The 12,457-nt window shown below is 48.0% G+C and overlaps 2 protein-coding genes across 5 annotated transcripts in view; both read left to right on the top strand.

Moving 5' to 3' along the window:
* The window catches only part of LOC135238574 (matrix remodeling-associated protein 8-like), a 249,684-nt gene that overhangs the window by 48,546 nt on the left and 188,681 nt on the right, over nt 1–12,457 (top strand). The gene's annotated exons all lie outside the window — the stretch shown is intronic.
* LOC135237696 (segment polarity protein dishevelled homolog DVL-1-like) overlaps nt 1–12,457 on the top strand; it is a 52,372-nt gene that overhangs the window by 25,237 nt on the left and 14,678 nt on the right. For 3 of the 4 annotated variants that reach the window (XM_064305063.1, XM_064305065.1, XM_064305062.1), the window contains exons 5-7: nt 11,441–11,579; nt 12,010–12,103; nt 12,277–12,346. In XM_064305063.1, coding sequence (XP_064161133.1) covers nt 11,441–11,579; nt 12,010–12,103; nt 12,277–12,346 — 303 coding nt within the window. Of the gene's footprint in view, nt 1–5,546; nt 7,122–9,728; nt 10,349–11,440; nt 11,580–12,009; nt 12,104–12,276; nt 12,347–12,457 lie in introns of those variants that run through there. The other variant, XM_064305064.1, reaches the window with a different exon arrangement.

Raw genomic sequence — 12,457 nt, forward strand, 5'->3', positions numbered from 1 at the left:
ATGTAACCTCCTGCAGCTGCTACTTAGGTTGCAGAGGAGTTTCAGGGTCTGACTGAGGGTTTAGGAAGCACCTTCGCCCCCCCCCCCCCCCCCGTGTGCAGCTCCTGCTGACTGCGGTCATGAGAAGGGGGCGGAGCAGTTGGATGACAGGTGACAGGTTACAGACACAATTCCCAAAAACACATTCTGTCATTTTTACAGGAGGGCTTCAGAAAGTCCTTGATTTGCCTTTTCTGTTATTTTAGAGCTCAACCCCCCCCCCGAGACTGTGTGTGTGTGTGTGTCTGTGTGTTCTCTTCTGATCATTTCTCTTTGTCTTCTTTTCATTTTTTTACGTGACTGCCACAGTGGAGAGAGATTTAGGAGACAAAGGCTGACCTTCTTGTGGTTTGGGGATTATTGTTGGTTTCGTTCTTTTGGATTTTGGAGGGGGGGATTTGATGATTGCTGTGTTGAGAGGTTTTAAACTGCAGTGGACTGACACTCACAGAAAGGAGACTCATGTCAGCTTCTCAGTTTTTTTTAACGGTTTGTTATTTCAACTGCAAACACGCACTCGTGCCCTGAAACACACACGAATGGTCCCAATCAGGTAAGGTCGCTCAGAAAGACCAAGGCTTGTTCCCTCCCTGTGAGCTCTTCCAATACTTCGATGAACTCGTTGGAAAAAAACACTCCTGGCTACCCTGGGCTTCTGTGAGGGATCTGATGCAGGATCATCACTGGTGGGGAAAAAAGGCAGTTCTTTGTTTTTATTGCACTGTTTCTCTCAGCTGTTACTGAATTCAGTGTTTTATGTTGCTTATTTTGTCAACAGTACCAGTTTTTATAAAGCGATATGTATTTCTTGATAAGGGTTGGGTGTGTGTGCATATCTGAAGTACTGTGTGTGTGTGCGTGTCTTTCTGTATTTTTGTATGTACTTGTGCATGTGCGCACGTGTGTGTGTGTGTGCGCGCGCGCGCGCGTGTGTGCTTGTGTGTATGCGTGCGTGTGTGTGTGCGCTTGTGTGTGTGCGTGCGTGCATGTATGTGTGTGTGTGGTGAAAGGCCAAGAATGTGTGGACGCTTGTGTGGTGTGCATTTATACATAAATATACATAAATATATGTGAACACAAAGGACAGAAGCGTTCATGTTAATGGCTGTGCCAGGCTGTGTTTAAAGTGGCATCCCAGTACCCTTTCATTACACTCAGGAGTGATGACAGCCGCCATGTTGATTATATAATAACATGGTGCAGTTCGTCTCATTCATTTACCATTTCCTTGTGTAGGATGAGGAGGTCGCAGATGCGGATACTAATACCAAAGAGCCCTGCAGTATTAAAGCCAGCAGTACTCTCTCTCTCTCTCTCTCACACACACACCAACACACACTTGCAAACTCACACACTCACGCACACACACCGATATGTACACTGCCATCCCCCTCTGTGTATGTGTGTACACTCACTCACTCACACACACACACACACACACGCATTATATCTCACCCACTCACTCACTCACTAACACACACACACACACGCACACACACAGCCCAACCCACTCCCATCCCCCTCTCTTGTTCCAGCTCTCCTTCCGGCTGCCTGCTCTGTAGTTTCTGTGCTCAGGCCCCTCATTACCACGGGACTCATTAATTAGCCTGTCTTAATGAGGAAGCGGAGATGAGTGATTATTGGGGGGGGGGGGGGTAACAGGCTTGCAGGTGAGAATGGGTGAGTGGAGACATGAAAAACCTGGAGCCTGGAGCGTATTACTGGAGCGGAGTGATGTGGTCCTGATGAACAGTGGTCTGTGTGTGTGCGTATAAGTGTGTGTGCGTGTGTATGTGTGGGTGTATGTGTGAGATGTAATGTGTGTGTGCGTGCACGTGGACATATGTGTGTGCGCCTGTGTGTGTGTATGTATATATGTGTGTGTGTGTGTGTGTGTGTGTGTGTGTGTGTGTATATGTGTGCGCTCACATGGGCATGTGTGTGTGTGTATATATGTGTGTACATACGTGGGCTTGTGCGTGTGTGTGTGTATGTATATATGTGTGCACTCACGTGGGCATGTGTGTGTGTGTGTATATATGTGTGTACATACGTGGGCTTGTGCGTGTGTGTGTGTGTGTATATGTGTGTACATACATGGGCTTGTGCGTGCGTGTGTGTGCGTGTGTGTGTGTATGTATATATGTGTGCACTCACGTGGGCATGTGTGTGTGTGTGTATATATGTGTGTACATACGTGGGCTTGTGCGTGTGTGTGTGTGTGTATATGTGTGTACATACATGGGCTTGTGCGTGCGTGTGTGTGTGTGTGTGTGTACCTGCATGCGCGAGCTCATTAGTGTGGTGTGTGAAGCAGCGGCTCTGTTATCCCGTTGCTTCAGCGATTTGGTTCCTAACCTCCTCTCTCAGAAGCGCACTGATCTCAGATCAGGAGGGGAGGGCACACCGTAGCTGCGGTCTGTCTGCCGGCATTCCCCGGGGCTGACCTGGGATCAGCATCGCGGAGGGGAACGGGGGATCGGGAGACTGGATTTGGAACGCGACCAGCGCGCGTGCGTTTTTCTGGAATCCGCCCGCGCGGATGTTTGACATGTGATCCCTCTCACCCGCCTCCGGATGTTGGGGCTGCGCGCTCCCCAACGTGGGTCTTCCTCCGTCGTTCTCCATCTCGGTCTCTGTGCGTTTTATATATATATGTATATATGCTCACTTCCAGATGGAGCTTGCAGTTCTATTTAAGCGCGTCGGTTTCAGGAAGTAAGCATGGATTTTGACACGCTCTCCAGTTGTTTCCCCCCTCTGTGTAATTATGTGGCTTGTTTGTGTTCGACTGAGACGCAGTCTGACGCAGACTCGGCCGCGGCTGTGTTCAGGAGCTCTGCGCCGTCTCGAAGGTTAAGGGCGGTGGGCCGCAGGTGATGAGGTCATTTAACCCTGTGAATGGCACAGAGCGTGCTGTAGATCGAAGGGGGTTCTGTGTTTTTCGGGCAGTCTGTGTTGGTTATTCTGGCGGGCCGTGGCTGGCGTTTCTCCGCGGGCAGCTGTGTGACTTTGCCCGGATTCAGAATGCTGCCAGTGCTGGGATTGCCAGTATGTGGTTTGCTCTGAGTCTTTGAGTCTTTGTACCGTGGCTGCGATGTCCATCCTCAGTCCCTGCCATCTGTGTGTGTAACGAGTGGGCTCTTAGAGATGCTCGCTGGCCTAGAACTGACTGACCAACACCTAAAACAACAGGCGATTCAGATAGCCATGCAATGAATGGAGATCCAATTAAATAATTTAGTACTGAATTCCATGAAGACCAGTGGACACCAGGGTATTAATGCCCTCTCTGTAAGGGCCTGTGTTGGAGCCTGTCGCAGTGGAACTGTATCAAAGGTGTCCATTGCCAACCACGCACTTCTGTCTTCGAGTGACCTCTGACCTTGCTGATGAAAATAAGCACACATTGGCTGATCGCTTATACTGTGCAGCAGTGGTTAGTCACCCCCCCCCCCCATGCGCCCTGCCCCCCCCCCCCCCCCCACGGTCCCGGAACAGCCATGATCTCAGCTCTCTTCCCATGCTGCCCGGCAGTGAACCAGCTGATTCAACAAATCCCTCCCCATGACTGACTGAGGGGGGGGGGGCTGGCTTCTGTCCCTCCCCAGCTCTGAGAGTACAGGGCTTCAAAGATGGGAAACCAGCTGGGCGTGAGCGCCCAAAATCCCTGAGCTGAGCGACCGCGGGCCTACAGTTTACAGGCAAGCCGTGGGAGAGCCTGCAAACTGCGGAGTTACCCTGTTTATTTATCTGGGTAAATGGAGCCAGCTCTCCCACAGACCCCCCACCCCCGTTTTCCTCTCGCTAATGATCTGTGAGCTGTCACAACATCTCAGCCCCCCACCCTGAGTTTGATGGAGTGAGGGTGGGGGGGGTGTGAGGGGTTTGGGGGTGGGGGTGTCAGAGGGGGTGGGGGTTGCATTGGGATTGGCTCCGGGGGGAAATGGAAGTTAATGTGTCAAGAGGGAGCCGTCTTTGACAGGCTGAACGGCTGCGTCTCTGTCAGAGAGCGGAGCCCCTGCCATCGAGGTGCGGAACGGGGTAATTATCACCACCCGGGCCGCCCCTCCTCCTCCTCGCCCCCCCCCCCGCTGGCGGGCAGGCCGCCGGTCTCCGCCGCCGCGATGGCGCTAATTAACACGGCATGGCGGGAAACGGGGGCCCTCGCGGCGCCCGAGAAGCGGGTGAATTCACACTCGAGTCTCGCCCTCCCGTGACTCGCTCGCGAAAAAATACGGTAAAAATAGCGAATGCGGTACCAGAAAAAAACGAGTTAAAAATAAGTAAATAAATAAATAAATAAAAATTAAAGAAACGAAAGGGGGCTTGTGGGGGGGGGGGGGCTCACAGTTTCTAAATATTCCGCGGGGCGCTGTGTTTGTACACATCTCCCAGATGGCTGTTTATGCCTTGCTTCTAGAGTAGAACGGAAAAAGGGGATTACAGTGCATGTTAAAATGAATTTCGACATTGCTTTATTACTTCAGAAGAAGATTAGCCCTTGGAAAAATCCTACACGTTTATGTGGCTGAGTGATTAGGTCTGTTGGAATAAGATGATGGCTTATAGTGCTGTGTATGTTTTTAAACCTCAGTGTGTGTGTATGAGATGTGGGTAAGAGGGTGGGTCTGTCCTAGAAGTGGTTCGCTCATGAGAAAAGTTGAGGTCTCTGAATTGTTTATTGAGTAATATTCAGCATAACCAGTGAACGCTGGGTCAGTTTTATGTTCAACGTGACTGCATCTCGTTTCCGATTACTTTCGGTCGGTGCGGTCACACACAGACACACCCACAGCCGAGTTCATCAGCGATTACACACACGCTCATAGATACATTCATCAGCAAATGTACACACACACACACACACACACTCAGGGGCACATTCATCAGCAAACACACTCACAGGCACATTCATCAGAAAACACACACACACACACACACACAGGCACATTCATCAGAAAACACACGCGCACACACACACACACCCACAGGCACAGCAAACACACATATGCTCTTGGATACATTTATCAGCTAGCACACACGCGCTCACACACACTCGTGCACATTCATCAGCACACGCGCACACACACACTACTGGGATATAATGTACTGATTCGCATGTCCTGTAATATTTCAATTGGGTCATCTAAAAACAAAATGTAGGTCTAAAAGGTTTTGCCGGGACACTGCTCGTCCTACCAGTAAAGACAGAAGGGGTGCCCATCAGTGAGGAACAGTAGCCCGATGGTGAACATGATAGTCATGGAGAGGACGGAGTGTAGCACAGTGGGTAAGGAACTAGACTTGTAACCGAAAGGTCGTAGGTTCGATTCCCAGGTAAGGACACTGCCGTTGTACCCTTGAGCAAGGTACTTAACCTGCATTGCTTCAGTATATATCCAGCTGTATAAATGGATACAATGTAAAAATGCTATGTAAAAGTTGTGTAAGTCGCTCTGGATAAGAGCGTCTGCTAAATGCCTGTAATGTAATGTAATGTAATGGAGAACATTGTGTGAAAATGACAAAGCAGCACGTGCAGACGGTTGCTGAGTTTCTGTAAATTAACTAAAAATACGGCACCGTAAATACAATCTGTCCTCGATGTATCAAAATCATAACGTAGGTAACAAGAAGTCATAAATGATGTATCATAGGCATGTCAAAAAGAATAGAGGTGTTATAGCAGGAAGGGGGTAATTGGATTGAATGTCAGTCTGGTCAGGTGAGAACTTGCTGCTGGTAACATGGAACTCTTATCTTTTGCATGACTTGGGGGGCTGTAGATTAACTGACACTCGATATGAGCAGCCCGGCGAAAGGTTTTCTGCAAAAACTTGTTCGGCGGTGAATTGATTTCGATACGTTATATTGCGTCTCTGTTGGACCAACGTAAACCCTTGGAGTTCATTTTATTATCAGGCAACAGAAAACCACCTGGACTAGTACAGAAGCTTTTGGCAATAGTTAGGACCTGGTGCAGTTGGGCTGCTGGTGGTGACCGTGATGGTGAAACACCGTATTTGCCATGGTACGGTAAAGCCTCTGGTTTGTAAATCTTTCATATTTCAGAAGGGAGAAATAATGCGTGGTTTGGCTGCTTGCTCATGTACAGTTGATTCAGGGCCAGGAGGCAAAAACAGCCTGTTTACTGATCTGTTGAAAGATGACTGACAGGCCATTTTGACTAATAACTCTGTCCAGCCCACTAAATCTGGTGGTTTAAGCATTAAGCAAAGCATTGGGAAATGGCCATGCTTGAATAATGCACTGGTATACCATAATGGAACACAGAATGAGGTTGCTTGCAATCTATTGCTTGATCCTTTCTATGAGAAAAAACAACTCCGCTGTTTTGTGGTAAAGTATTTCCATATAAAAGTGTTGCAGACAACAAAGCTACATTGTGTTAGATTGGCTATTAAATATAATGTGTCCCATTAACCACTGTCTGTCTTTTTTATGTTTTACTTGCTACAATAAAATGAACGTAGTTTAAGCGCCAAGAATTCCTCCCTCTTGCGTTTCAGTAACTTAATTGTAGGATGTATAATGCCATAATTGAAGCGCCGTTGGAAACACAACTGCTCACATCAGGAAAATTCTAGGGTTTGTGTATGTACCGGTACCAATCTGACACATTTTTCTTTCTGAGAGAATTCTCTGAGGATATGGTTTATCTCCTCAGAACGGGATGTTTGGTGTCCTTCCAAGACCGTTGCGCGGCATTTGTGTGGGTGTCGAGTAGGAAACTGGGAGAGGGCAGAAAAATAATGCTCTCAGTTTCACGGCCGCCGGCGAGCCTTAATCTATAAATCACCTGTTGGCACGAGCACCTGCGGCGGAGGTTGATCTTTCCTGTTCGCAGACCGTGACATCCGCGCTCTGCTGCGGCGCGCTCCCGAGTCTCGCGAAACGAAATGGCAGTGTGCTATTGGTCTGAAAGTCAAAGCTTATTCCGAGTGTGGGCGAGCGATGGGTGGCGGGGGCACCCGAGCACGCTCCCGAGCCTGTGCGTGAGAACAGATTTTAAGCGCAGCGCTTCTGGATAGTTGTAGAATCCGCTGGCTTCGTTTGAGGTAAGACTGGGTTTGTTTCCACGGACTGTGATGTTTGATAGATTCAGCTGCGATGGAGAGGAGACTGCAGATGTCGGGATGCTTTATATGAAGGGAGTGCTATTTGTTTTAGCACAACGTGATGCTTGGTGAAGAATGAAAGCGGGTTTCCTCCTTGGTTATTATTACAGTATGCTGTAAGTGGGACAGATGTGCAAAATACTTGGATAAGTAGCGATTGCATTGGAGCTGCATGCTTTAAAGTGTGGACATGACTTGACTATTTAACAATAACGTCCGCTGTCATTGTATTAACCCGTTCTACAGTGTAGCAGCCTATTTTTTTATGAATTATATCCGTTTTTGTCCGGCCAGATGTCCGTTTTGTTGTTTAGGCTATTTTTTCTTTTTCTTATTTTTTTTAAGCTTGCAGGACATTGCTGTATTAAGAAAGATAATTCCTTATATAAACCCATAAGCGGATTTTCTGAGGTGCGAATTAAGAGGGTTTTATGTGAAAATAACCTTAGGATGAATCTGCATTATGTTCGGTTCCATAAGCGCTCCACCTCCCATGTCCCACAAACGCCAGGAGACCTTATGTGGTACTGACTCGGTATTCCCGGACCGTTATTGTTATTAAAATATATAAGTGCAGCACTGTCTTAAGCACCAATTAAATGTTATTGTAGGCTATATTTGCCAGTTATCCTGCAGTTAAAAAGTAATATTGTCTGACATCAGTGTCTGCTGATCCTGCATTTTTTGCAACTTACAAACGTCTGTGAGCTTTATAATCGACTGTTTTAATTCGCTTGTGTAAATGAATATAGCTTCATTAATTCAGTCGTTTCTGTGCCATGTATTTATAGCGCTTATTACAAGGCGCTGCCACAGGGGTGCTTTACGGTAAAATTAGTGAGTGATTTGTAATTGCAAATAAGAAAAGGGAAGTGCAAAATATATTACTCAAATCGGGGGGGTGTTAAACTGTTCAGAGTTGCTACTTTTATCTTAACAATGAAGTTCACTTAAAATATCTATATATATTTTTTTTTTCTTCTATGCAATATGTATGGAAATCTAACCTGTTTGCGTATATTGCTGGAGTACGTTGCAGGATAATTTATATGGATTTCCTGTGTATCTGAACTACACCAATTGTCCATTTGTCGGATATGATTCTAACGCATTAGTAGCCTAGTTCTCGCTTATAACTTTTTAAAATTTAAATGAGCTATTTAAATTTAAATAGTGTTTCCAACGAACTAGGCTATATTAACGAATATATTCTCCTTCTTCGGTTTGGATGTAGATTATTGGGTCAGTAATATGTATTGACTAGAAATCTGACGGGTACAGGTTTGAATCTCAGGTGTGGCACTACAGTTGTGCCCGCGAGAACAGAAGGTGATTAATCTAAATTGCTTAAGTATATGTATATTCGGCTGTATGGAAGCTGCTGTATGTCAGTTGGTCAGTAGGCGGGAATGTTTAGACTGTCGTCTAGCTCAGGCCTTCGCGTTCATTCAAATTTTAAACGGGTTTGATAAAACAGAATTCTGGGCTTTCGTTTACAAAACACACTAATGTTTGTTAAAAGAAACCAGGATGACACTTCTACCACTAGCCTTTTTTTATCAGCCAGATGTTCCAGAACAAAGGAAAATGCTCGATTTGAATTGGTAGAATATGTGTCAGAAGCACAATTAACACGTTAACTCCCACAAAGCAATCATTACATGTTACAGCCTGCTTAGAGTGACGTAGGCATAGGTTTTACTTTGCAGTTATATTTTGAGTTAATTGCTTCTTTGGAATTCCATTGTTCCACGGTATATATTATGTAAAAGTAAGTATTGTAAATAGCAAGTGGAATACAGTCTGTAGCTTGTTTTTGATAGCTTGGTAAATCAGGCCTGTGCTCCTGTGTAAGGCACTTAGTGTGAATAGCTTCAGGAAATATTCAGTAAATATGTGCATGCAAAATGTAATGCATGTTGTCCTGGATGTAGGTGTCATACAAGAAAATAAATAATCAAATATAATGCCGGGTTCTATCGCGTTCATGGGTTCTTAATGCAAATTTTGGCTTTTCCCCATAGATTAGAAAAAGGCATGATGAAATGCCATCGAATCCCAACCGAAAATTGGCACTTATTTGATATTCTTTTGCTCAAAATGGCTGTGTTGGTCCTTGAATGGCCTTATGCTGTTGCAAGTCTCCACAAATGAATATGATTTATTGAGCACTTCCAGTGCGATTCCGTTGCTGTGTCTGCAATATTTTTCTGTAATGAATGGCTCTTCCTGACAGTGTTCTGTGCGGCTATTGAGTTGCGTTACCGGAAAAAAAAATCCAAGTGCATTTTCTAGGCCTTTCGGATGCATGCCAGCTGTGCGCACATTTGAATGAATCATTTTGCGAGCAGCCATTTTCCTCAGCTTAAATGAGACACATTTCCGAAACCCGTTCGGGCGAGAAAACAAACGATCGGATGCAAATGAGTGCGTTACACCTCCTCTCTCTCCCTTTCCCTCCCTCTCTCCCTGTCATTATCTCCCCCTCCTCCTTCTCCCTCTCCTTCTCCCTCTGCCCCTCTGCTTTTCTTCCTGTTGTCGTTGTAGAGGAGCGTCGGAGCCGGTGGCTGACCTGTGGTTGCCCGCTCTCCGCTCGGTCGCTAGGACAGTCGCTGTGAGAGGGCAGGGGTCTGTCGGGATGTGTCGGATGTGCGCTTTACAGCACGGCCATTAAGAGGACTGCTGCTGCTCGCACATCTGTGTGCGTGTGTGTGTGTGTGTGTTTGCGTGTGTGCGTGTTTACTTGAGTGTGTGTGCTTGGGTGTGTGTGTGTGTTTGTGTGTGTGTGCTCGTATACGTGTGTGTGTGTGTTTTGCGTGTGTGTGTTTGCGTGTGCGAACGTGTGCATGTGTGTGTGTGGACAGCCGTTGTGTCTTGTGTTTCAAACATGCTGGGATGGGGTGGGTTGTGCCTGTGTGTGGCTGAGCATCGCCCTGGGACTGCAGTGAGTGAGCGTGACGACGGTTCATTGTAGGGCCGAAAGTGGGGGTGGGGGGCAGGGCGGGGGGGTGCGGAGAGAGGCATTATGGGTACCCCCACGCTTTTGGAGTGTTTCGGCCGCACGCGGAGACCCCAGGCCCAGCAGGGCTCCCACCGACCTCACCGGCTTGTCAGAGCCTTCCAGCCAATCCGGTGCCACCCTGAGACTCAGCCACGCCCACGGAGCTGTAGGTACCCGGAGAGGGGGGGCGGGGGAGGGGGGGGGGGTTTGGGCGGTGTGTGTGACGGGTTCGGCTGTCAGAGAGCGTGAACCCGGAGCAGGAGGCGGGCTTAGCTGTCACCACTCAGAAAGGATCAGGCTCACAGGGAGAGAACAAGCTCCTGTGGACCAACTGTTTTATTTTTCCTTTTCCAACAGTACATCCTTTTCAATATTTAATATGAAATTTGGGGTATGAAATGGGTTATGGCTGAAAAGCCACTTTTCTTTTGATGTAGCATTTTTAATTTTTATTTTAATGTGCAATATAAATCCTTATCCCTTTCAAGACGAGTCCCTCATATCTCTCTCTCTCTCTCTCTCTCTCTCTGCCCTGGCCTTTTTACTAAATCTCTCTCTATATATATATATATCTCCACTTTAATATATTCTCTGGATTTATTTCATCGCTCAGCATTGCTGTAGGTTCTTAGGGTGCAGATGGCTTTTCTCCTAAGTTATAGCTAATGGTTATGTGTGAGTGGAAATGTTAGAGCAGTAGTTGGTATTTATTTGAGAATGAACTCCCGGGAGGGTGTTTAGTTGGACAAAGTGAACCTTGCTGGAATGGACATCAGCCTCCACATCCATGGATTTTACTGTCTCATACAACCAGCCAGGGGACTGTTTAACCTTTCTTTTTGTCCAACCTCGATCCTTTTTCTGATCTGCTAGTTTGGCCTAGTAGCCTTTCCCCTCTAGTTGAAACCCTGTAGCTGGGAGAGTCGGGACCCAATGTCAATGTGTGTGTGTGTGTGTGCGTGTGGGTTGTGTGTGTGTGTGAGCCCTGTAGCTGGAAGACTCGGGACCTAATGATGTTGTGTGTGTGTGTGTGTGTGTGTGCGTGTGTGTGTGTGTGTGTGTGTGTGTGTGTGTGTGTGTGTGTGTGTGTGTGTGCGTGTGTGCGTGCGTGCGTGCGTGCGTGCGTGTGCGTGTGCGTGCGCGTGCGCGTGCGCGTGCGCGTGTGGGTTGTGTGTGTGTGAGCCCTGTAGCTGGAAGATTCGGGACCTAATGATGTTGTGTGTGTGTGCGTGTGTGTGTGTTGTGTGATCTCCCCCAGTCCCTCGGGTGAATGGCCACTCCAAGACGGACCGCCCGGCGCGCGACTCCGCCATGGGCTGCGACAGCGCCTCCATGATGAGCAGCGAGCTGGAGTCCAGCTCCTTCATCGACAGCGAGGAAGAGGAGGACGCCAGCAGGTCAGCACCGCGCCCCTCTTTCGCTCTAAAAAACCCAAACCCGCCAGTTAGGAAGCACGGAGGAGGAGGTTAGTCGAAAAAACCTTTTCCAGTTTCCTGATTGGGTAGCTCGGCAGTGTAGCATGGTGGGTAAGGAACTGGGCTTGTGACCGAATGGTCATCAGTTCGATTTCTGGGTAGGACACTGCCGTTGTACCTTCCAGCAAGGTACATTGCTTCATTATATATCCAGCTCTATAAAATGCTGTGTAAAAGTTGTGCAAGTCACTGAATAAGAGCGTCTGCTAAATGCCTGTAATGTAATGTAATGTAATGCAATGTAATGTAATGTAATGTAATGAGACGGCAGGGTCCAGGTTGAAGTGATCCGGCTGATTTTTGGGTGTGCAAACGGGCGTGGCCACTGACTCCTCCTGCGCTCCTTCTCCAGGCTCAGCAGCTCCACGGAGCAGAGCTCCTCCTCCCAGCTCATGAGGAGGCACAAGCGGAGGCGCCGGCGGCACAAAGTGCCCAAAATCGACCGGGTGAGTTTTCGGCGAGGCCCGCCGCTCGTTTCGGGGGGCGCGCCCTCCTCACCGCGCGGGCCGTCCTGGCGTGACAGCGGTTAGCGGCCGGCTCTGTGTTCGCTCGTTGGCGGATGTGAGGCTGTGTGTAGACGGGTGCGTTAAGTCTCTCCGATGGTCTCTTCCCTCTGCAGTCCTCTTCGTTCAGCAGCATCACAGACTCCACCATGAGCCTGAACATCATCACCGTCACCCTGAACATGGGTAAGGCTTGAGTGTGCCCCCCCCCCCCACTGTAACCACCCCCAACCCCAACCCCAACCCATACCCTACACCCAACCCTAATACCAAACCCTAAATCCAACCTTAACCCCA

The sequence above is a fragment of the Anguilla rostrata genome, chromosome 13 (assembly GCF_018555375.3).
Source record: "Anguilla rostrata isolate EN2019 chromosome 13, ASM1855537v3, whole genome shotgun sequence".
NCBI lineage: Eukaryota > Metazoa > Chordata > Actinopteri > Anguilliformes > Anguillidae > Anguilla > Anguilla rostrata.